The sequence below is a fragment of the Dreissena polymorpha genome, chromosome 4 (genome assembly GCF_020536995.1).
Source record: "Dreissena polymorpha isolate Duluth1 chromosome 4, UMN_Dpol_1.0, whole genome shotgun sequence".
In the NCBI taxonomy this organism is placed as follows: Eukaryota; Metazoa; Mollusca; class Bivalvia; order Myida; family Dreissenidae; genus Dreissena; species Dreissena polymorpha.
In genome coordinates, this window is record NC_068358.1 from 136,630,830 (window position 1) to 136,655,700 (window position 24,871).

Here is a 24,871-nt window from a genome sequence, read left to right on the forward strand (position 1 = left end):
TTTTCTAATCCTATCACCGTGTATTTTTCCCTTTAATTGCTAGACTTTATCACAGGTGGTTAGCGTGTTGCTATGATATTAATTAGTGAAAACATCATTTTGAATGATAAATAATCATGTTATAACAAAAAAAAACTTTTCTGAAAAAAAAATTCACCATCAAATATATATATAACAAGGTATGCAACTCAAAATCACCCCCAAAACGGGGTGAATCGCTTTGAACAGCCATATCTTCATCAATTGTGCAGCGATTTTCACGATCTTGTTCTTATTCAACGCAGAAATGAATTTTCTTTCTGGAAATGTATATGTCTTGCAATATTTTTACAAATGCTGGGTCAATTTTTAAGAAATAGCACGATACACAACTTGCATGACCCAGTTGACAATGATCATGCAGTCTTTATGAATGAAATCTCCAGTTGTAAAGACACACCTCTGCATTGGACCAATGAAATCACTTGTGCGTTTCTTCATGATGCCTTCGATCTATTGACAATTAGATAAGGAAGTTTGTAAGCAGGATTTATAAGATCCACTTGTTAGAGTTACATTGTATGAACGGTTGTACTTCAGCTTGACTCAGTGTTAAACCTTTTTTGGGTGCTCAAAAGTTATGTTCATCGAATAAAAAATGGGTTTTAACCTGATTTAGATCAAACACCATAGTGTGTTAACTTTGATGTTTGGTGGTAGTGATCATGCTAGTGTTGCAGTGTAACTTAGATCCTGTTCGCCAAATCTCATCCTTGTTAATATCATCCTCAACACTTCCGCAACCACTATAACCATAATCACTGCAACCACTATAACCATAATCACTGCAACCACTATAACCATAATCACTGCAACCACTATAACCATAATCACTGCAACCACTATAACCATAATCACTGCAACCACTATAACCATAATCACTGCAACCACTATAACCATAATCACTGCAACCACTATAACCATAATCACTGCAACCACTATAACCATAATCACTGCAACCACTATAACCATAATCACTGCAACCACTATAACCATAATCACTGCAACCACTATAACCATAATCAGCATCTTCATAATCAAAATCATCATCATGTCACCATCATCATGTCACCATCATCATGTCACCATCATCATGTCACCATCATCATGTCACCATCATCATTGTCATCAATATTTTATCGTCATTATCATCGATCCTTATTATTTTTTCTTTAATTGTGTAATCAATATTATTATAAAATTTTACATAAAATGTTTTTAATGAGCGTATACAATGTACAACTTGTTTTTCAATCTTATAAAACAGTTACAAAACACTTGTATAAATGATGTTTATATGTTAAAGGGACCTCACAGATTTGGCATGAATTGAATTGTGTCATTAAATGCTTTAATTTTGATTAATGTAAACATTTGAACTAAATAGCTCCAGTAAAAACATGAATAAACCCACAACTCGTCTCAAACTACTGACCCTTGGAGTAAAAGTCAAACACTTAAACCACTTGGCCATCAGTGCTCATACAGTGATTGGTCTATATTCCACTCTATATAAGCAATCCTCGTAGTGTCACAAAATATAACGATAACAACAGAACTCTCCAAATAATTGAATAGTTTTGCATTTGTAACGCTTGATAATTTTCAGGTTTTAAGATCGTCAAAAGGTGCATGTAAAGGTTATTTTAGAGCATGGTAAATGTTCAATACTGTTTCCTTGCAAATATCATAACTAGAATGAAAATTTGCAAATCTGCTTTTCTTTTCAATTTTGTCAATTTACCAAAAAGTTAAAAGGTCCCTTTAAAGGATGAGTGCAATAATACTAATCTGATTTAATATCTGGATATGGAGAACAATTTTGCTTTTTAATGATTTTGATGATGATGATGATGTCATTGATGAGCTGATGATGATGACTATGATGATTCCATTGATGATGATGACAATGATGAAGACAATTATGATGAAAAACTTTCATAAATGATAATGATGATGATAAAGCAGTGGTAATGAGGATGAACTTGGTTCTAACAAAGTGCTTTTTGCTTCACCATTTATCTGTTCCGCTGCAAGACACAATGTTGTTTAACACCTAGTTTGCTAGAGACCAAAGTTCAGTATTTCTCAAATATAATAACCTACGTCATACAGCAATATACAGGCAGCAAAAAGTACATTGTAAATTAAAATGCAATAACACAACCCAACATTGCCCCATATGCTAAAGAGTAAAACATTCATGTTCATTTTCTTCTTAATGATAATTTTTAGTTATTTTCACCAGTGTGTGTAACACATGTGCTGCGCAATTGGATTCAACTCTTGAACAATATTACTCTTCACCATAGCCTGATTTACATGTATGCTTCTACAAATAATGGTGTCACATTTTAAATAACATTTATTTTGTATTCAGGTTAATGACAGGTCCTAGGATATAATAATGTATTGTTGTAATACATATGCAATTGTTACTTTGAAAATATTTATCAGAATTTTAAATGATGTGGTATCATATAAAATGTTTTTCCCTTATTTCTATGCATTCATGCAAAGTACTACAGTTTTTTATTGTCTTAAGGATAATATTTCATTCTTGTGAAGTTTGCAGGCCATAATTGTCTAATAATTTATTTTTACTATGCTTTATTGTCCCCTACCAGTTTCACCGGAGGGGACTTATGGTTTGCGCTCTGTGTGTCTGTCTGTCTGTCTGTCTGTGAGTCTGTCTGTCACACTTTTCTGGATCCTGTGATAACTTTAAAAGTTCTTAATATTTTTTCATGAAACTTGAAACATGGATAGATGGCAATATGGACATTATGCACGTCATTTCATTTTGTTCCTACGTCAAAAATTCTGGTGCTATGGCAACAAATAGACTAGAAATACTGCTGAAAATGGTGGTTTTCTGGATCCTGCGATAACTTTTAAAGTTCTTAATATTTTTTTTATGAAACTTGCAACATGGATAGATGGCAATATGGACATTATGCACTTCATTTAATTTTGTTTCTACATCAAAAATTGTGGTTGCTATGGCAACCAATTTTTTAAAAAAAATTCTGAAAATGGTGGAATTTACTGACAAATTTTGGAGCAGGTAGGGGACCATATTGCTTGACAATAGCCTTGTTATATTTGGTGTTATACTTTTATTTGATACCAATCACCTTTGTTATTCAAATATCTGAAAAACATAACCTAATTGTGCAACTATTTTTCAGTCACAACAAATTTGTGTGAACTTGATCAACCACCTACATCCTTGAATCTTAACATGTTTTCCTTCTACATGACTCAGATAATAAGGAAACTAACGTTTACAATGTATAGTATTATCTGAAGAGAACCAACTTCCCTTAGCTCTTGAATGCTCATCTATGTTGTTCAAATCATGTTACTTCTTTAGGCATGAAAAATGTTCCTTGTTTCATGTCCACTGATAGCAAGATCTCATGTTTAAAGGTTTTTAATTAAATTATTGAACATAATTTTTAGACAAAAATCTGTGTTTATTGGGGTTGCAAAAGCACATTGTCTAATGCAGGTTAGATTTATGGAACATTATATATCGTATATATACCTATAAATGGCAAATGTGATTGTCTTGTGTGTTTATGATTTTTTTATATTTCTAGCCTTTAATTATGAATTTGAATTGCTCTGGAGACTGCATATAGTGTGAATGTACAAACTTATGTTCGATACTTGTAAAGACAAATTTATTTTAAAGTTTTATGTCTTTAGATGATACAATATAACTGCAGTTATAAAAATGTAGTATTGTAATATTTGCAACAAAACAAAAAGGGAAATTTAGGAACTGCCTAGTAATTATTGAAACAATAAATTATGATGATTTGTGACTGCTTTTACAGATTGACTAGGTTTATGTTTCCTGCAGTGTATATTTAACTGCAACAATTTCGTCTTTTGAATTATGGAAGACACAACTTGTTTAATTAAGAGGCCTTCTAAGACAATCAAAGCACGAACTGAAAGCAAACTGTGACAATCATTACAGCCATAGTAAAGCAAATACGTTTGTATTGCGCTTAGGTGTACAAACTGTGGTATACATACTATCATGACCATCATCATTCTAAAGTACCTCTCAACATCATCTGACCAGTATCCTGTATGGAATGCATTGCAAGTCGATTTGCAAACAATTGTTGACACATTAGTTTGCAATTTGTTTTGGATTCGATGTAAATATAATATGAATGTATTAGAACAATTAAGACAATCGCTTCCATTTGTGTTTATTATTTTTTGCTCTGGAGACTTCATATTATAATTTATATGGAAAAAAATATATTTTCCTGTGTAATGCAAGCAACTTCAAGAGATTGAATTTATCCGCAGTATTTGAAACTGAGGCATTTATTTCAATTTTATGAATGTGGTAATGTGGAACATGAAATAAATCTGATGTATACGCATATATTAATTGAGTAAAATATGAAAACATTGTAATGTCAGCATAGTACATGTATTAAGAATCTTGCATTTATCGTACATGCAAACTATGTATGTTGTACATGCTGGTTACTGAAAACAAAGTATTTTCTATTCATTAAATAAGGAAATTTATTGAGTTGCAACCTTTGGCAAATATAAAGAAAAACATTTTATGTGTACATAAAGTATCTTTTAAGTGGAGGTGCTGAAATATGTGGAATACGTTCAAGTGATAATTTAATAATGATGGAACTACTGAGTGTGGACACGGTAAACATAATTATATTTTAGTTGATCTTTTTGTATTAAGGCAATTACTGAAGATTACAATCATATAATTCTGTTCAATATATATGAACATTAGAATGTATTTCTTTCTGCACAAAATTAGATAAATATTGTTAATATACATTTATCACATTAAAAACAAATTGTTTGATCAGCATTATACTTATAATAATAGACAAGAAATATCTCTAAAAAAGATATACGGCGTTGATAGTTCAATGAATGAGATCAATGATAGCGAATGTCTTTTTCTGTGCAGTTCTTAGCTGCATCACACGCAGTACGGGATGTTACACGGGGTTTTCGCGGCTTATTTTACATTATTACATATTGCTGGTCATAAACCTATAGATACAAAAAAGAAAACCAAAAGAAGAATGGAAGTGTAATTAAAACATATGAGTCAACCTACCACACGCGAAGTATCCGTATTTATACGCGCGTTCTTCGAACAAACCTGTTTTAGTGGTTTGTCCGGCGTTGCTATTTGATTCTATTATTAACAGTATCGAGAATCATCGCGCTCATGCTTAATACATTAGAATATGGTGGAATAATTATTGTTAAATTAATCAAACATAATATTTATCATTGTATTGTTGAAAACACATTAAGAATCTATTATTAACATACCATAATTATATTGCTGAATATCTTCATTTAACATATTTCTTGTCTAAAGAAAATTCCTGGTCACCTAGTTCACGGATAGCATCTTTATTATATAACAATTATTTTACTGGCCGGGAACTCCGGTGATGACCTGTATATAAACTCTGACATCCACACACACTAACCGCGAATTGACCCGATATCTCACGGGTTGAAATGCAATGCATTAAAGTGAGTCCTCGCTCCCACTGCTCTTTATACTTTTACATGTTAACATGTTGACAGGAATATGGAAGTAAGTACTAAATATGAGAACACAGCCTTTAAGTTTAAAAGCTTTTGCCATGGAAATCCTCTGAAAATAAAAGGTGCACGCACAAACTGTATTGATGTCGAGAATTGAGTGTAAAACTGTTCTATCTATTAAGCCTTTTCATTAGAGATAAAATTGTTTCATGCAGTAAAACAGTGTTACAAAGACGCGTTTATGTTTCCAATGTTCTGGTGGTATACTCAAATCAGCCAATGGAATAAATGAAGTGTATTCATTCGTACCTAGCCGCAGGAAATTTTATTTGAATTTTATTGGACACTTACAAAGGTCAGGTAAGGTGAAAAGCTGGCTTAATACAGCTTACGCCGAACAAAAAAATAATTGTTAGAGGCTTTTTCCAAATCCAATTGACCAATACTCTGTAATTTTATGTGAAGATAACATAGATTCCATAGAAACCTATGACAATTTTCTCTTAATTCATTGCACAGGGATAATAAATCCCACTCACCTTAAAATAAAATGTTCTATGAAACTCCTACAGTGAACACATGCCATGTTTGAAGTGTGAAACCTTCAAACTAATCACCTCGGACAAACAACCTTTGGACAAACCGCAAAGTCTGTTCCTCCCAATAGTATTTGTCCCAAGGTTAATTGTTCCAAAATTGTTTTCCTAATGTTGTTTGTCTCAGAGTTGTGAGTCTTAGGTTATTTGTCCAAGGTTGTTTGTCAAAGATTGTGTATGTACAGCAGTTTGTCCAAGATTTTTTCCAAGGTTGTTTGTCCAATGTGTTTTAAGCGAGGCTGTTTTCGGAGAAAATCCGAGCTATTTTCATAGCCAGCTCGTCTGCTATCCGCCGTAGGCGTCGTGCTAAAACCTTAACATTGGCTCTAAAATCAAAGTGCTTCTACCTACAACTTTGAAACTTCATATGTAGATGAATCTTGATGAGTTCTACACGCCACACCCATTTTGGGGTCACTAGGTCAAAAGTCAAGGTCACTGTGACCTAATATCAAACTTTAACATAGGCTCTAAAATCAAAGTGCTTCCACCTCCAACTTTGAAACTTCATATGTAGTTGCACCTTGATGAGTTATACATGACACACCCATTTTTGGGTCACTAGGTCAAAGGTCACTGTGACCTCTAATATAAAACTTGTACAAAAACCTTAACATTGTCTCTAAAATCAAAGTGCTTCCACCTACAACTTTGAAACTTCATATGTAGATGCAACTTGATGACTTCTACACGCCACACCTATTGTGGGTCACTAGGTCAAAGGTCAAGGTCATTATGACCTCTAAAAAAAATAAATTCTGACAAGCTTTCGCAGCCGAGCGTGGCACCCGTTATGCGGTGCTCTTGTTTTAAAGATAGTTTGTCCCAAGTTTGTTTTTCCAAGGTTGTTTGTCAAAGGTGGTTTGTCCAAAGGTTATTTGCCTAAAGTGGTTTATCCCAAGGTTGTTTGTCAAATTTGGTTTGTCCCAATGTTGTTTGGCCGAATTGGTTTGTGCCAAGGCCGTTTGTCCAAGATTTATTTCCAAGGCTGATTGTCCAAGGCTGTTTTTCAAATGTTGTTGGTCTGAAGTGGTTTGTCCTATGATTGTTTGTTCCAATGTGGTTTGTCCCAAGGCTGTTTTTCAAATGTTGTTGGTCTGAAGTGGTTTGTCCTATGATTGTTTGTTCCAATGTGGTTTGTCCCAAGGTTGTTCTTCCAAATTGGTTTGTCAAAAGTTTGTTTGTCCAAAGTGGCTAGTCCCAAGGTTTTTTGTCCAAAGCGGTTTGTCCCAAGGCTATTATTCCTAAGGATGTTTGTAAAAGACTGTTTGCCTCAAGGCTATTTGACCCAATGTTATTTGTCCAATGTTGTTTGTCCAAAAGAACAGAACAGATTGTTTGTCTTCCCAATGTTGCTGGTCTGAGTCTGTTTGTCACAAGGTTAGTTTCCCAATGTTATTTGTCCCAATGTTGTTTGTTCAATGATGTTTGTCCAAGGTTGTCTATGTAAGGTTGATACTATAATGGTATTTATCATAGGAATGAGCGTTTAATCAGTAGGAGTCCAATATTAGATTGGTTGTCCTTTTAAAACATTTATGCTGGAAAATCCAAGATTCTTGCCATGGTCTCATAAGCAGATAGGGTTGCTCCTTATTTAACTTTCACATGTAACATTTGCATGATTAATTAATTCCACCAAAGTTGTTTATTTGTTAAATTACAGGAGGAAAGTATTTAGCAATCAATTAATGTAGATTATTTGTTTTTAAATTATTTTGTCACTAATAAAATTTATTATATAGGAGAGTATTTGATTGTTCATATGCATATTAATAATGCTTGAATTAATATCAAATCTGTCTTCTCAACAATACTTGCAAACTTAAAACTGGCATTTTAAAAATCAATCATTAATCTTGCTGACAGAGAACATGTTAAAATTGACTTAAATGTATTTAAGTAAGAAATATGTGTTGTAGAAACAGGTTTTCTGTATCTTTTTGACAGAGGCATAATTTAATCAGGTTCATACCAGTTCAAATATACAAAACCAGTTTTGACTGTACCACATTCTTTGTTGTTCAACCATAAGAAATACAATACTAACCTTTCACAATATATTGTCACAAAACTCAAAAGGTAGAAATCTGTAAATAAGGTTTGGTATGCTGCTGTTCCAGTTACAGACCAAGACTTGTTGATATTGTGGTAACTTTAATTATAAGACAGGTATTGGCTAGTGGGCCATTGAATATGAAAAACACCCTGATGTAGAATTTAATGTTATATTCTACTGGTGAATATTATGTCATATTCCATGCTCGACTAGTCAAGAAGTGTCTTATGATCATTCTTTTTACCTCTCTCAAGAACATCCACTGATATGATTTATAAATTTTATTAGGGAAATCCATTGATTTGAAATTCAAGCTATAAGTAAATGCAAATCTGAATTATAAAAGATAGACAAATCTAGGGCGTATGCTCAAAATTGACCTTGAAACATATTAATAGCATATTTATCCACACTTGTTCCTGGCAATACTGCATACTAAAATCGCCACTGGTATAAAATAACACACTTGGTGCTTTTTCAGAACAAACTTATATGCAGATAAACTTGAATTTTTAGAGCATTAAGTGAATTGTTGTTTTGATGACAGCTTTATATACAGAATTAAAATGTCATTTAATCCTATTAATGATTATTATAATAATAATCAGATTTCAAATGTGTTGTTTCTTTTGGTATGTTCATTGTATTTAAAAAAAAATATAGAGTTTGTACATACTACTGGTTCGTGACCTGTCGCAAACTGCTAGAAATAAATTTAAACTAGAAATGGCGCGGCAGACACCGACGCGTATCCCCACGCCGAATGTTTGACCTAGGTGTGCCCCAGGGTTGGTAATGGGGCCATGCATAGTTGAGATTGACCGTATTGTCATAAGAGAGGTTCAGTATCAATTTGAAGTGAATCGGTGTAGAAATGAAGAAATTATAGTAAAAGGCAATTTTGGGTGGGTGTGGTCTATGTGGGCGGGGCGCCCCAGGGTTGGTAATGGGGCCATGCATAGTTGAGATTGACTGTATTGTCATAAGAGAAGTTCAATATCAATTTGAAGTGAATCGGTGTAGAAATGAAGAAATTATAGTAAAGGCAATTTTTGGTGGGTGTGGTCTATGTGGGCGGGGCCCCAGGGTTGGTTATGGGGCCATGCATAGTTGAGATTGACCCTAATGTCATAAGAGAAGTTCAGTATCAATTTGAAGTGAATCCGTGTAGAAATGAAAAAATTATAGTAAATGGAATTTTTTGCTGGGTGTGGCCTATGTGGGCGGGCGCCCCAGGGTTGGGATTGGGGCCATGCATAGTTGAGATTGACCCTAATGTCATAACAAAAGTTCAGTATCAATTTGAAGTGAATCTGTGTAGAAATGAAAAAATTATAGTAAATGGAAATTTTTGGTGGGTGTGGCCTATGTGGGCGGGGCGCCCCAGGGTTGGGAATGGGGCCATGCATGGTTGAGATTGACCGTATTGTCATAAGAGAGGTCCAGTATCAATTTGAAGTGAATCGGTGTAGAAATAAAGAAGTAAATGTAAAATAACCTAAAAAAATGAGTGATAATTTCTGACGCGGCCCCACCCCAACTGCTATAACTTTTGACCCAGGGGTCAGATCAAAATTCCAAATAGTGCAGGGTCGCACATATGCTCATAGCTACCATGTGTGTAAGTTTCAAGGTTCTAGTGCTTTTAGTGTAGGAGGAGATAGTGGCCAGGACGGACGGACGGACGGACAGACGGACGGACGGACGGACGGCGGAGATAACCACAATATCCCCACCTTTTTTTCAAAAAGCGTGGGGATAAAAAGAAAAGTTAATAGACATAGTATGAGAAAAAGAACAAACTCATAAAAAATGATAAATGGTCAGGTTACTTATAAAATTAAAAAAACAATGCCTGATCAAACAGTGACCCTCTGGAAACACATGATCAAAAGTTTTTGTGTGTACCCTGGATTTATTATTTTATTTAATCAGTTTATTTATCACAAATACTTACAGCGAGAACTGGACATGCCATTTTAATTTTTTATTCCCAAATAAGGTCATCATCAAAGTAAGATAAGGTGAACTGGGTGGATTTTGAATTGTATTAAGCAACAATGTAGCAAGTATCTAAAAGTGATAGATGGATTTGTTGCTACTATACAGAATGGTAATATATAGAATCCCAGACATGCACGACTATCACAGCTCAGTTCACATTGTATTGTTTGGGACTTAAAATCAAAGCAAACTGGATAACTTAAAGACTGTATTGTAAACCAATATAGCATAAAGTAAATATGAATCCCTAATGATCAAACACAATCAGAATTGATAAACTTGGAATCAACATTAAAACTGATAAAATAATAGAAGCAGTGTAGATAAAATGTACCTAGTGGTGATGCTATTGTATGCTATAAACTAGAAATGGCGCGGCAGAGGCCGACGCGTATCCCCACGCCGCATATTTGACCCAGGGGCGCCCCAGGGTTGGTAATGGGGCCATGCATAGTTGAGATTGACCGTATTGTCATAAGAGAGGTTCAGTATGAATTTGAAGTGAATCGGTGTAGAAATGAAGAAATTATAGTAAAAGGCAATTTTGGGTGGGTGTGGTCTATGTGGGCGGGGCGCCCCAGGGTTGGTAATGGGGCCATGCATAGTTGAGATTGACTGTATTGTCATAAGAGAAGTTCAATATCAATTTGAAGTGAATCGGTGTAGAAATGAAGAAATTATAGTAAAGGCAATTTTTGGTGGGTGTGGTCTATGTGGGCGGGGCCCCAGGGTTGGTTATGGGGCCATGCATAGTTGAGATTGACCCTAATGTCATAAGAGAAGTTCAGTATCAATTTGAAGTGAATCCGTGTAGAAATGAAAAAATTATAGTAAATGGAAATTTTTGGTGGGTGTGGCCTATGTGGGCGGGGCGCCCCAGGGTTGGGAATGGGGCCATGCATGGTTGAGATTGACCGTATTGTCATAAGAGAGGTCCACTATCAATTTGAAGTGAATCGGTGTAGAAATAAAGAAGTAAATGTAAAATAACCTAAAAAAATGAGTGATAATTTCTGACGCGGCCCCACCCCAACCGCTATAACTTTTGACCCAGGGGTCAGATCAAAATTCCAAATAGTGCAGGGTCGCACATATGCTCATAGCTACCATGTGTGTAAGTTTCAAGGTTCTAGTGCTTTTAGTGTAGGAGGAGATAGTGGCCAGGACGGACGGACAGACGGACGGACGGACGGACGGCGGAGATAACCACAATATCCCCACCTTTTTTTCAAAAAGCGTGGGGATAATTATTTGTTCAACTTATTCATTCACTTAAACAATTATGGCCAGGATTTTTTAAAAAGCCTAATATATATATGAAAGTGAAAATGTCATTTCACAATATCTATTTTAAAGATAATATGTGGAAATTTAATGTAAAATGTGTTCAGTCTAGACAATCATACAACCTTTCAACGTGAAATAAAACTAAACAAACACATCATTGAGTTCATACTTCCAAAAAGAAAGGTAACCCTATTCAATGAATTGAATTGACAAAATAGTTGTCTCCCATATTGGACCCGCAAATCTAGTATATTACGTGTTCCAAATAAGGTCCAAAATAAAATAAAATGTTCTGTTGTCAATATAATTAATTAACTTTTTATCATACTAACCTGTAACTTTCTCTTTAAGTATTATTTAGTATTATTTGAGTGCTTTCATATAAACTAGAGGCAGAAAACAAATCAGTGCGAATATAATATCAGCGTGGTAGAGGTAATACCATGCAAAATGCAGACTTATTGCATAGCCAATCTAGTATTACTCACCATCATTAATCTGGCCAAAGAATATGGACATTTTAATCTTAAACTCAACTCAATTGAATGGAAATACAATTTTATATTTAATGTATGAGTTTTTGTGCTATTTTTTATACTTTTTTATTAAAGACTTCAAGTTTATTTAAAGTTTATTAAATGTAGTAGTCGATCCCTGTTGACTTACACCAATTAAAGCAGAGGTCTATAAATATGTGAGAAAAAGAAACTGCAGGTATCATTTTTAATGTACATCTCACTTATAAAGATACCGGTACAAAAAATGCATTGAAATCAGAATAATCATACTCTTTTCGTATCTAAACGAAGTTTCTGTTTATATGAAGGCATTCCTTTAAGGTGAATTGACATGTACATTTGTTTAAAGTTATACGTTTAAAGACTATTTGCAATCTGCAAAAAAAACTACATTCAGTTATTTACAGTGTACATTAATTGTGGCAAAGATGTGGAAAAAATCGCATACAATTTATAGATGATAAGGCATAAACCTAATTGTTGGATAGGAACATACAAGTACAGAGTAACAGGTATTCATTCTAATATTTTTCCAAGTGTGTATTGCATTCCCTCAACAAGTGTGTATTCCATTTCCTGAACGGTAGACATTTGTAAATGTGTCATTAGCACTAATTAGTGCAAATTTCTTTTCAGAATGCATGGAAATGATATTTTATGAACATCAGTTGAAGTCCTTTGCTTTTTGTGTTGCAGAGGATGGTAGACGTGATCCCTGCAGACTCGGACGACATTCCTTCCAATGTGTTAGGGGAGACATGGAATCTGCCTTTCCAGGAAGACTACGACAGCGTTGCCATGGTAACAAATTTACAAGCATTTCATAAATGCATGTTAAGACAAGGGACAAAATTGTCACAAAACCAGGTTTTCATTGTGAAAAAAAAATCTGATAAAGGGAGAAAACTCAAACTGAACTTTTGAAATGAACAAACAAAATTAACCCCTTTGTAAGTTTGTTTTTAAAAAAAAAATATTTTTAGTCCTGGCGACCTTGACATTGGAGATATTGACGTGATTCTTTCGTGCGACACACCGTCCCATGATGGTGAACAAATGTGCCAAATGATTTTAAAATCTCACAATGAATGACATAGTTATGGCCAGGACAAGCTCATTTATGGCCATTTTTGACCTTTGAACTCAAAGTGTGACCTTGACCTTGGAGATATCGACGTAATTATTTCGCGCGACACACCGTCAAATGATGGTGAACAAATGTGCCAAATGATGTTAAAATCTGACAATGCACGACATAGTTATGGCCCGGACAAGCTTGTTCCGCCCGCCCGCCAGCCCGCCCGCATTCGCCAATCAAATAACCAGTTTTTTCCTTCGGAAAACCTGGTTAAAAATGAGAACTTTGTAAGTAGAGGTTTGTTGTAGCCTTTGGCAGACTGGTAATTTGATGGTGGAAAAAAAAAAAAAAAAATGACCTTTGACCTTGAAGGATGACCTTGACCTTTCACCACTCAAAATGTGCAGCTCCATGAGATGCACATGAATTTTTTTTTTTTTGACCTTTGACCATGAAGGATGACCTTGACCTTTCACCACTAAAAATGTGCAGCTTCATAAGATACACATGCATGGCAAATATCAAGTTGCTATCTTCAATATTGCAAAAGTTATGAGCAACGTTAAAGTTTTCGGACGGACACACGGACGGACGGACGGTCAAAATTTGTGTGCGTATGGAAAGGCGTTGTCCATATACACATGCATACCAAATATGAAGGTTATATCTCAAGGGACATAGAAGTTATGAGCATTTTTCGAAACCTAAACGCAGATTTTGAAACCTAAACGCAGACCCCTACTTCAAGGTCAAGGTCACAGGGGTCAAAATTGTTGTGCGTATGGAAAGGCCTTGTCCATATACACATGCATACCAAATATGAAGGTTATATCTCAAGGGACATTTATGGCCATTTTTGACCTTTGAACTCAAAGTGTGACCTTGACCTTGGAGATATCGACGTAATTATTTCGCGCGACACACCGTCCAATGATGGTGAAAAAAAGTGCCAAATGATTTTAAAATCTGACAATGAACGACATAGTTATGGCTCGGACAAGCTCATTTATGGCCATTTTTGACCTTTGAACTCAAAGTGTGACCTTGACCTTGGAGATATTGACGTAATTATTTCGTGCGACACACCGTCCCATGATGGTGAACAAATGTGCCATATGATTTTAAAATCTGACAATGAACGACATAGTTATGGATCGGACAAGCTCATTTATGGCCATTTTTGACCTTTGAACTCAAAGTGTGACCTTGACCTTGGAGATATCGACGTAATTATTTCGCGCGACACACCGTCCAATGATGGTGAACAAATGTGCCATATGATTTTAAAATCTGACAATGAACGACATAGTTATGGCCCGGACAAGCTTGTTCCGCCAGCCCGCCAGCCAGCCAGCCAGCCAGCCGGCCCGCATTCGCCAATCTAATAACCAGTTTTTTCCTTCGGAAAACCTGGTTAAAAATGTAAGTAAAGACCAAGAACAACATAACCTTGTTTTTTCTGAGTTCCTTGTCCCATATTATCAGTATTGTGTGATGTGGTGCCATTTTTTATGCAGCAATTGTATAAGAGTGTAAAAGGGACCTTTTCACAGATTTTGGTAGATATTGAAGTTTGTTTACATATTTGTTTAAATTTCTGACAAATGCATATAGTTTATTTAATATTGCCATTTTATGATATTAAGAGATTAACAAAAAAGAAACAGTGAATGTTGTCAAAAATGCAGTCTAAATAAAAATTGACATGATTTACAAACAAACTATGCTTAAAAAATCACATGTGGGTGAAATTAACCATGTAGGAGCAAGCATTTTTATGTCCCCCACCACATACTAAAGTGGGGGACATATAGTTTTTGCCCTGTCTGTTGGTTTGTGTTATTGGTTTGTTTGTTTGCCCCAACTTAACATTTGCAATAACTTGCAATATTGAAGATAGCAACTTGATATTTGGCATGCATGTGTAGCTCATGGAGCTGCACATTTTGAGTGATGAAAGGTCAAGGTCATCCTTCAAGGTCAAAGATCAAATATATAGCTTCAAAGCAGCGCAAAAGGGGACATAGTGTTTCTGACAAACACATATCTTGTTCTTTTTGTGAATATAGTCTCGGCAAATCTGACAATTAAAACACCTGATCAATATGTTGTGGCCTTAGGTTTTCCTTAATAAAGAACTATTACATCCTTTAGATTACAAGTATGTTTCTTATCATATGACCCAAGAGAAGTTTATTTATGATGATACATTTGCAAGTACCATTGGGTTGTTATCAATCAAGTGCTCATTTAACCAACACTTAAACAAAGTATAGCTTATAAATTTCTGTTACAACAAAGGTGTTTAACTGGAAATAATTAAACCAAATAGTACCTCAACCTTTATTGTTGGAAAAAAATATTTCAAATAGTGACTCAACCTTGATCACTGTGGGAATAATTAAATTAAATAGTGACTAAACCTTAATTTTTTATTTTTTCTACAGGACTCGGACCCCTCTGTGATTGTTATGAATGAACCCCAGTTCCTTGCCGACCTAATCACAGAGCGCCTGCAGAACTTTGACAGAGACGAACCACTCAAATCAGACCAGCAGCAGTACCAGTGCAGAAAGTTTTTCAAAAAGATGAGAATGGAAGTCAATGAGAGGTTTCTGACAGATTCTGATTCATCCCGGTCGTCCCATTCCTCCATATTGGAGAGGGAGTCCGACAGCGAAGGGTGCTATCATGTTCTGAGAGAGGCAAGGCGGATGCGCAAAAGATACATGAGAAAACGGAGAGGTAAGAATTCATTAAATGCGCCACTTAATGGATGAATGGCTTAACCTTTGAATGGATCTCATTAATTTAAATAAGTATTATGACCTCATCCCTAGATGTGTTTGTGTTGTAAATGTTATTTTTCAACTCATATTGTGTAGGAAATCCCACTCAAGATTGTTTATTCGATATGTGATGGATTTGGTTAGATTAATTGTTACCACTATTAGACAACATTTATTTGTAGTTCATGCTAGGTTAATTAACAACATGTGAATTGTAATGAGTGTAAACATTTGACATGGACATTGTACATACGGTTTACACAAATGTAGGTCTTAGATGAATGTGTTCCATTAATGGTCAGTACAGATCATGCTTTATGCAAATGTTCATCGCACTTGTTTTTACAATATGCATGCAAATAGCTTAAGGAACTCCAGCAAACTTTTTTTATAGTCATGACTAATGCAACAAAATTAATATATTTAGGAATAGGATATCCAGAACTATCATGCATATTCAGCGCATACATTATCTACGGTGGCAAAGTAGTGACATGCACCCCTCGTTTTTTTTCTGTCTCATTCCCACGACATACTTACTTGAGGGAACCACTTACTAACTCGCAGGAAAGAGTAAGCTATGCCATGAGAACTACATACAAAGTTAAGGGAACAAGATAGTAAAAAAAGTAGTGCAATTTAATAACATTAAAAAAATAGAGGAGTGCATGTCACCTCTATGCAATCGTAAATATCCCTTTATAACATTATTTGTGTTAATTATTTGAGGGTATATCAGACGTAAATGTGAAATATGAATGGCCTTTCAATGTGTGATTTATGAGAATGTATATCATATATACAGGTACAATATGCTGGCAACTCTATAACTGGTTGATGCTAGTGTATATCACACAAATTTACATACAATGTCTATGATCATTAATGTGTTGATAATATGAAAATATGTGAATGTACAGTACACATATGTAAAATATGTATGGTCATTCTATGTGTGGTTTATGTGAATGCATGTCATATATGATTACTTCAGTATGAATAACCAAAATATATGTGTGGTTATTTGAATGTATATCACACATACATGTACAATATGCACTGGCATTCCATGTGTTGTTTATGCAAATGTAACGATAAATATCTAACAGTAATATCAAATTCCATGACAGTTTATAAAACAGTTTATGTTAATATCTGTTGCACATATTTGTATGATCGGTCAGGCTGTTGTTTTTGCGTTGAAGTGGTAAAAGTATAAGGGAAACAACTGCAATTTTCGAGTTAGTCTCTACTTTTCAGCCAGGTATGAAGAATTAAACATTGCATATATTTTTAAGAAAAGGGTTGTCTATTTCAAATCGTTAAATATTCTTGCTGGCGCATGTTCGAATATATGTCAAGATTTTTTCCAACACAATTTTATAATATCAACTTAAACATCATTTGAACCGTGTGAATTTTTCCCGTCTGAACATGTGCGTTTATAGCCAAATCTCAACCAAAACATTATTATTCATCCGCGTGCCCGAGTTTTTGAAATGATAAGTATTGGTATGTAAATTATTAATAAATAACAAAACGATACGATGAGAACATTTAGTGTACGTTCAACATTAAAATGACCATTTGTGTCTTGGTAAATGCTAATAATATCGACATGTTACAACGAACTATTTCCCACAAAATGCCACTTCCGTCTACATGAATGGCGCAAGAATTGAAATTATTGTGATGAAAATGGCCACGAGAGAAACAAACTGTTTAGATCTTCTTCTGAAAGCAGGTACATGTGATGACAATGTGGTTTTGCATAGAAACATGTTTCATCCATTCTTCCAACATGATGAAAAGACAGCTTTATAACGTGATACCATCGAAAAGGGTCACGAATTAAACCACTTCAGAACCAGGAAGTGATCGTTGTATGAAAGACAATCACTTCCTGTTGTTGTAACCAACGTGTTTATATTGTTTTGTCATCTTGTTTTCTCTTCTAAGCGTCTGAACAATCTCACCAAAATTTAGAATCCACGTGATTTGTTTTTTTAATTTCATGAATATGCGACATATGTTTATAAAGGTGTTCAAAATCATATGCGAACGCTTGTCAGAAACACGAATGACCCCACGTGTTTATTCTGGTTTAACTTTCAAACGATTAGAAACGTGGTACTAACATTCATAACTAGAGGTTATTTTAGTGACCTAATTAATCATTTTAAGCTCATCTATTTTTTGAAAAAAAATTATGAGCTATTGTCATCACCTTGGCGTCAGCGTCGGCGTCCGGTTAAGTTTTGCGTTTAGGTCCACTTTTCTCAGAGAGTATCAATGCTATTGCATTCAAACTTGGTACACTTATCGTTAAAGTACCTCTTCTCGAACCTCACCTCTTTTCGAACCCTTCATTTGTTTACATTTTATGAGCATGCACGCATGCGCACTACATCACCCTTGTTTGTGTATAAGTAATTTGTTTACGCCGACTCGGGCGTAGCTGCAAATCGACGATAATGCGTCAAAAACCCATAGAATAAGTAGATTAATCATAAAACACGTAAAAATCCTTGTATTTCTCAATGCTTTTTACATATTTTAGGATTTTCCTTAAAAAAACTATAAAAACATGGTCTAATTTTTGTTCTCAACTTTGCTTGACAATTTACACATTTCGGCTGCTGCAATAAGTCACGTGACCATGGTCAAAACATGTCACTTATTTATTTTAAATGTTGTACACTGAATGGTTCGAAAGCAGGTATCTGTTGCTTGGGAGGCATTGGTAGTTTTACATGATATGGTGGTGCTGGAAACTTGAAAAAATCTGTTTACAAAAGAGGATTTACATATCAATTTCAGTTGCCAGCAATGAAGAAACAAGTTATTTATCAAATAGAGTACTTATAAATATGTTTCACTATTTTCAATATTATATTTGAGTCAAATTGACGTGTAAAAAATTAAGAGGTTCGAAAGATGGTTCGTCCATGATACTTACTATCATGAGGGGACTGGGCAGGCAAAGTTAGATAACTCTGGTGTGCATTTGACAGAATTATGTGCCCTTTTTATACTTAGAAAATAGACTATTTTGGTTAAGTTTTGAGTTTAGGTCCACTTTTCTCAGAAAGTATCAATGCTATTGCATTCAAACTTGGTACACTTACTGACTATCATCAGGGGACTGTGCAGGCAAAGTTAGATAACTCTGGCGTGCATTTTGACAGAATTATGTGCCCTTTTTATACTTAGAAAATTGAAAATTTTGGTTAAGTTTTGTGTTTAGGTCCATTTTATTCCTTAAGTATCAAAGCTATTGCTTTCATACTTGCAACACTTACTAACTATCATAAGAGGACTGTGCAGGCAAAGTAATGTAACTCTGACTGGCATTTTGACAGAATTATGTGCCCTTTTTATACTTAGAAAATTGAAAATTTGGTTAAGTTTTGTGTTTAGGTCCACTTTATTCCTACAGTATCAAAGCTATTGCTTTCATACTTGCAACACTTATTAACTATCATAAGGGGACTGTGCAGGCAAAGTAATGTAACTCTGACTGGCATTTGGACGGAATTATGGGCCCTTTATTCTTAGAAAATTGAAAATTTGGTTAAGTTTTGTGTTTTGGTCCACTTTACCCCTAAAGCATCATAGATATTGCTTACATACTTGGAACACTCGCAAACTATCATAAGGGTACAGTAAAAAGACAAGTTGAATAACTCTGGTTGTCATTTTTACGGAATTATGGCCCTTTTTTGACTTAGTAACTTTGAATATATGGTTAAATTTTGTGTTTTGATCCACTTTACTTCTTAAGTATCAAGGCTATTGCTTTCAAACTTCAAATACTTTCATGCTATCATGAGGGTACTGTACCTGGCAAGTTGAATTTTACCTTGACCTTTGAATGACCTTGACTCTCAAGGTCAAATTATTAAATTTTGCTAAAACTGCCATAACTTCTGTATTTATGATTAGATTTGATTGATACTTAGACAAAACTACTCTTACCTGACATACCACAATAGACTCCACCCAAACCATCCCCCGTGCCCTCCCCCCGAATCCCCCCCCCTATTTTTTTTTTTTTTCAGATCATCTCACAAATGACCACCACACCCTCACACTATACCCCACCCACCCTCCCAATTTTTTTTTTTGAAACAGTTAAAAAACACAAATATTTTTTTTTATTATTTTATGTTTGAAATACCGTCCAACCATCGCACCCAAGAACCCCCCCCCCCCCCCACCCCCCCACATACCCCCACCCGATTTTTTCTTTTTTTGTGTGCATTTTTTACGCATTTTTGGAAGATAATGTAATAAATGTCCACACCCCCACACTATACACCCCTCCTTACTCCACCCCTCCCTCCTTTGTGATTGAAAATAAGAGTCCCTTCACCTTTAAAAAGAAAATAGATGAGCGGTCTGCACCCGCAAGGCGGTGCTCTTGTTTTCTATATGATCCCTCATCAAAGGCATTGCTCTTTTCTGACTATATTTTTTAAACATCCATCCATTTTAACTGGGAAGTTTTTATCAGTGCATTTTCACACACATGGAATTTAGAAATATCACAACAATCTATTGTTTTAAATCACAAGCCTCCATAAAGACACATTATTGAAAAGAAAACATTTATGTTTACACTGCCTATCTATTCATTTTTATGTGTAAAAATTGTTCAGTATCAAATATCTGTTTATTGTTGGTCATACAGACACAGTTGATTTCGGACAGTTTCATTTAAAAAATTAAACTCGTAAAAACATTCCAATCTGTGTGACTGTTGGAACTAGTAAACTATTAACTGAATTGTAACACACAGCCACATGAGCTTTAATTCTGAATAACCTCCTGGATCAAGCTTTAATCCACCGTCTTTCAACATTTTAATTTTTCTTTGACCACTTTAAAAACATATGAGCCATTTTGTAACCATTGATTTCTTAAATCATTGTCTTCAAAATGATTCTTTGTTTAATTATTAAAAACGATGTTACACTAGTTCTTACTTTTATGTCCAGTTTTAATCAGTTAACACGAGACAATTAATTTAACATACACTCATTGACCGTAACTTCAATATGAGCCACAAACCCACGGTTTGTTGCGTTGTCATTCTTGAGTGTTGTTTTTAGTAGGCCATTTAATTTTGCAGAAGCATGGTTAAATAGCAAAAGGCAATCAAACAAGGTGTCGTCTATGAACAATGTCAAGAAGTTTAATGTCTCTTGATCTCTTTTTCCTTTTTATACACCCGTTTTTAAAAACGGGATGTATTATAGTTTCACCTTTGGCGGGGGGGGGGGGGGGCGGCATCCACAGCAGTGTCCGCTCTCTGATTCAAATAGTTTTCATCTGATCTTCACCAGACTTGGCCAGAAGTTGTGTCTAGACAATATTTAGGTCAAGTTCGAATATGGGTCATGCCGGGTCAAAAACTAGGTCAGGGGGTCACTAAGTGCATTTTAAACATTCAGCATGTTGTCTGCTCTCTAATTCAAGTAGTTTTCATCCGATCTTCACCAAACTTGGTCAGAAGTTGTATCTACATGATGTCTAGGCCAAGTTGGATCATGGGCCTTGCCGGGTTAAAAACTAGGTCACGGGGTCACTAAGTGCGTTTTAAACATTAAGCATGTTGTCCGCTCTCTAATTCAAGTAGTTTTCATCCGATTTTCACCAAACTTGGTCAGAAGTTGTATCTAGATGATCTTAAGGCCAAGTTTGAACATGGGCCCTGCCGGGTCAAAAACTAGGTCAAGGGGTCACTTAGTGCGTTTTTAACATTCAGCATGGTGTCCTCTCTCTTATTCAAGTAGTTTTTGTCCAATCTTCACCAAACTTGGTCAGAAGTTTTATCTAGGTAATCTGAAGGCTAAGTTCGAACATGGGCCATGCAAGATAAAAAACTAGGTCACAGGGTCACTTAGTACGTTTTACACATTGAGCATGGTGTCCGCTCTCTATTTCAAGTAGTTTAAATCTGATCTTCACCACACTTGGTCAGAAGTTGTAACTAAAGATGATGTGTAGGTCATGTTCGAACATGGGCCATTCAGGGTCAAAAACTAAGTCACGGGGTCACTTAGTGTGTTTTAAACCTCACCATGTTGTCCACTCTCTCATTCAAATAGTTTTTATCCAATCTTCACCACAATTGGTCAGAAGTTGTATCTTGATAATGTCTAGGGCAAGTTTGAATATGGGTCATGTCGGGTCAAAAACAAGGTCACAGGGTCACTTAGTGCGTTTTAATATCACAATGTTGTTCGCTCCCTAATATAAGTAGTTTTCATCCAATCTTAACCAAACTTGGTCAGAAGTTGTATGTAGATGATGTCTAGGTCAAGTTTGAATATGGGTCATGCCGGGTCAAAAACTAGGTTACGGGGTATCCTAGTGTGTTTTAAACCTCACCATGTTGTACGCTCGCTAATTCAAGTAGTTTTCATCCAATCCTCACCAAACTTGGTCACAAGTTTTATCTTAATGATTTCTAGGAAAAGTTTGAACATTGGCCATTCCGGGCCTAAAACTAGGTCACAGGGTCACTTAGTGCGTTTTTTAACATTCAGCATGGTGTCAGCTCTCTAATTCAAGTAGTTTACATCAGATCTTCACCAAACTTGGTCAGAAGTTTTATGGAGATGATCTTAAGGCCAAGTTAGAACATGGGCCTTTCTGGGTCAAAAACTTAGTGCGTTTTAAAAATTGAGCATGGTGTCCGCTGTTTTTTTGTGAAGACGACATGCAAAATATTATGTGTCAATGCGGCATGTGGGGGTATTCGTCACGTCTGTGACAAAGCTCTAGTTTGTTCATACTCCATTCAGCATTTGACTCAGTAAATGCATACATGCTGATAGAGCAAAACAATAATTGAACTCGGATCAAAGACAAATGTGGAATCTAATTATTTTACTATGCAATACTATCAGCTTATCCCATACAAGCGATCCATTCTCTCTTGTAGTGGACAGTTATCCTGTCAAAGCAAGTCCTTTGAATTTTATTTCCTTGTATGAATGCCACAGTACGATTGGTCCAGCATCTGCCAACAAATGTGATAAAAATAGTCGTTTTCTTGGAATATCTTGGAAAAATCAATAATGGGACATGTTTCACATGTTCACTCTCCTTCAATGCAAGCTATAAGCTTTATCTGTATGTGATTCATGTGTAGATTATTATGTTTCTACATCAAAATTTGTGTTTGGATTTGTTCATATGCAAAGAGTTTTCATTAAGATAACAGATATGGTATGTTTATAGTTGCTAGTTGTTACTTACTTTTGCATTCAATATTGCTACAAACTGTTTGAAGTTTTGAAGATTTTTTAGTGACTGTCTTGATAACAAAATTTCAGGAATCTTATTTGTTTTTCTTAAATATTGAAGACCTTTCAAAGATGTTTATAATTCAAAAAAGGTTGTATTGTTCATGATGCACAAATATTTGTTTTATGTAAGTTCTTAATGGAACATAATGCTTGTTACATAATAATTTGTATGGTGGTGCTTTTTTTTTAAATTCCAGTGCTTTTTAAGTACATGTAAGTTTAAGTTCATCTTCCTATCCAGCTCTTTAAGTTAAATCTTAGTAAATGTATAGAGAATAATAGGTAAGTGTTGATTATAAATCAGGTTTATCATGCGAGGCTTAGGCCAAGGCTCGTGCTTTTTTGTTTTCGTGCGGAGCATGATAAACCTGATCTATAATCAACACTAACCTATTACTCTATTTATCCCACTTTTTATTCAGTAAACCTTTTTATTTAAACAAAATAAGTAAAAGTGGATAATTTCGCATTTTCACGAGTGTTTGTCATACTTTGACATTGACTAGTGTAACCAAGGTCAGTGTATTACTCCGCGTTCCAAAAATAACCACTGATCAAATAATCATTTTTAAATCAGAATATCGTTCTGTTACAAAGAATCATGCGTTATTAATTACAATTTTTTTCATATTGAATTACAAATCTAAAAGTTTTATAACATCAATATAACATGTAGTTGTTATATACAAGAACCTACATTTTGTTTACAACGTAGACTAACAACGAAGCAAGTGCCGTTGATAATAGATGAAATTTAATCAACGTGGCTTTAATTAACCGAATTTTCTGTAAAAGTTTTTATTATCAATTCGTTTTTCGAGTATGTCTGTTGAACCAATACTTGGTTTGTGCTAGAATTCAGATTTTTTTCAGAGCACCAAAGGTCTTATCGTAATTCATATACATTTAATACGATTTTTTTGAAGGGGTGGGGTATAGAGATTGTTTGTTTGGAGAGGGGGGATGCGGGTGACACGGAGAAAGCTCTTCATGCGGGCAAATATTGGACCCAACAATAGACGCTTTGTAATGCATAGGCATTATTTACTACCAAATGGAAAGAACCATAATTACGCAGTCATCAGTCTATTTGCTGGTATATCGGGTTGCAAAAATTTTGACATATTTTATTGTTGTGCATGAAATGTATTGCCCGAGAAATGTTGATTGAAACTGTTGGTTAAAAAAAGAGAAGGTCCTGTAAACTTACCTTTTTTTACTGGACCTCAAGTACTATCCTCTGAAAATTACTCAGTAACATTCACTGGGAGTTGTTTACAGGAAATTAGACTTCATAGATAGTAGAGCCCACATGTCTGGTATGATAACTACCAACCAAGATCCCAATCATGCCCCTAAAATAATTTCTAATAATGATTGTATATGGGCACAATGCAACAAGATAGGTGCCTCCATATTTTTCTGCCCACAAAGGGATTGAACTGCTGCAGTATGCGGTTGAAATATAAAATTGTTGTTATTTCCCTTTTGATGATAGATCAAGGGAAGTAACTGCAGTACTACTTTCATTTTGCAATTAATGTCTACCATTACACTCCCTTGTATGAAAAGTGAAAAGTAGCATGAAAACAACCATATTCATTC

At 35.0% G+C, this 24,871-nt stretch overlaps 1 protein-coding gene across 2 annotated transcripts in view; it reads left to right on the forward strand.

The window, feature by feature from the left end:
- Nucleotides 1-24,871, forward strand: part of LOC127876765 (ETS translocation variant 5-like) — a 109,061-nt gene that overhangs the window by 5,965 nt on the left and 78,225 nt on the right. The window contains exons 1-3 of one of the 2 annotated variants that reach the window (XM_052422231.1): nucleotides 4,548-4,740; nucleotides 12,777-12,881; nucleotides 15,606-15,903. In XM_052422231.1, coding sequence (XP_052278191.1) covers nucleotides 4,714-4,740; nucleotides 12,777-12,881; nucleotides 15,606-15,903 — 430 coding nt within the window. In that variant the 5' untranslated portion in view covers nucleotides 4,548-4,713. Of the gene's footprint in view, nucleotides 1-4,547; nucleotides 4,741-12,776; nucleotides 12,882-15,605; nucleotides 15,904-24,871 lie in introns of those variants that run through there. The other variant, XM_052422232.1, reaches the window with a different exon arrangement.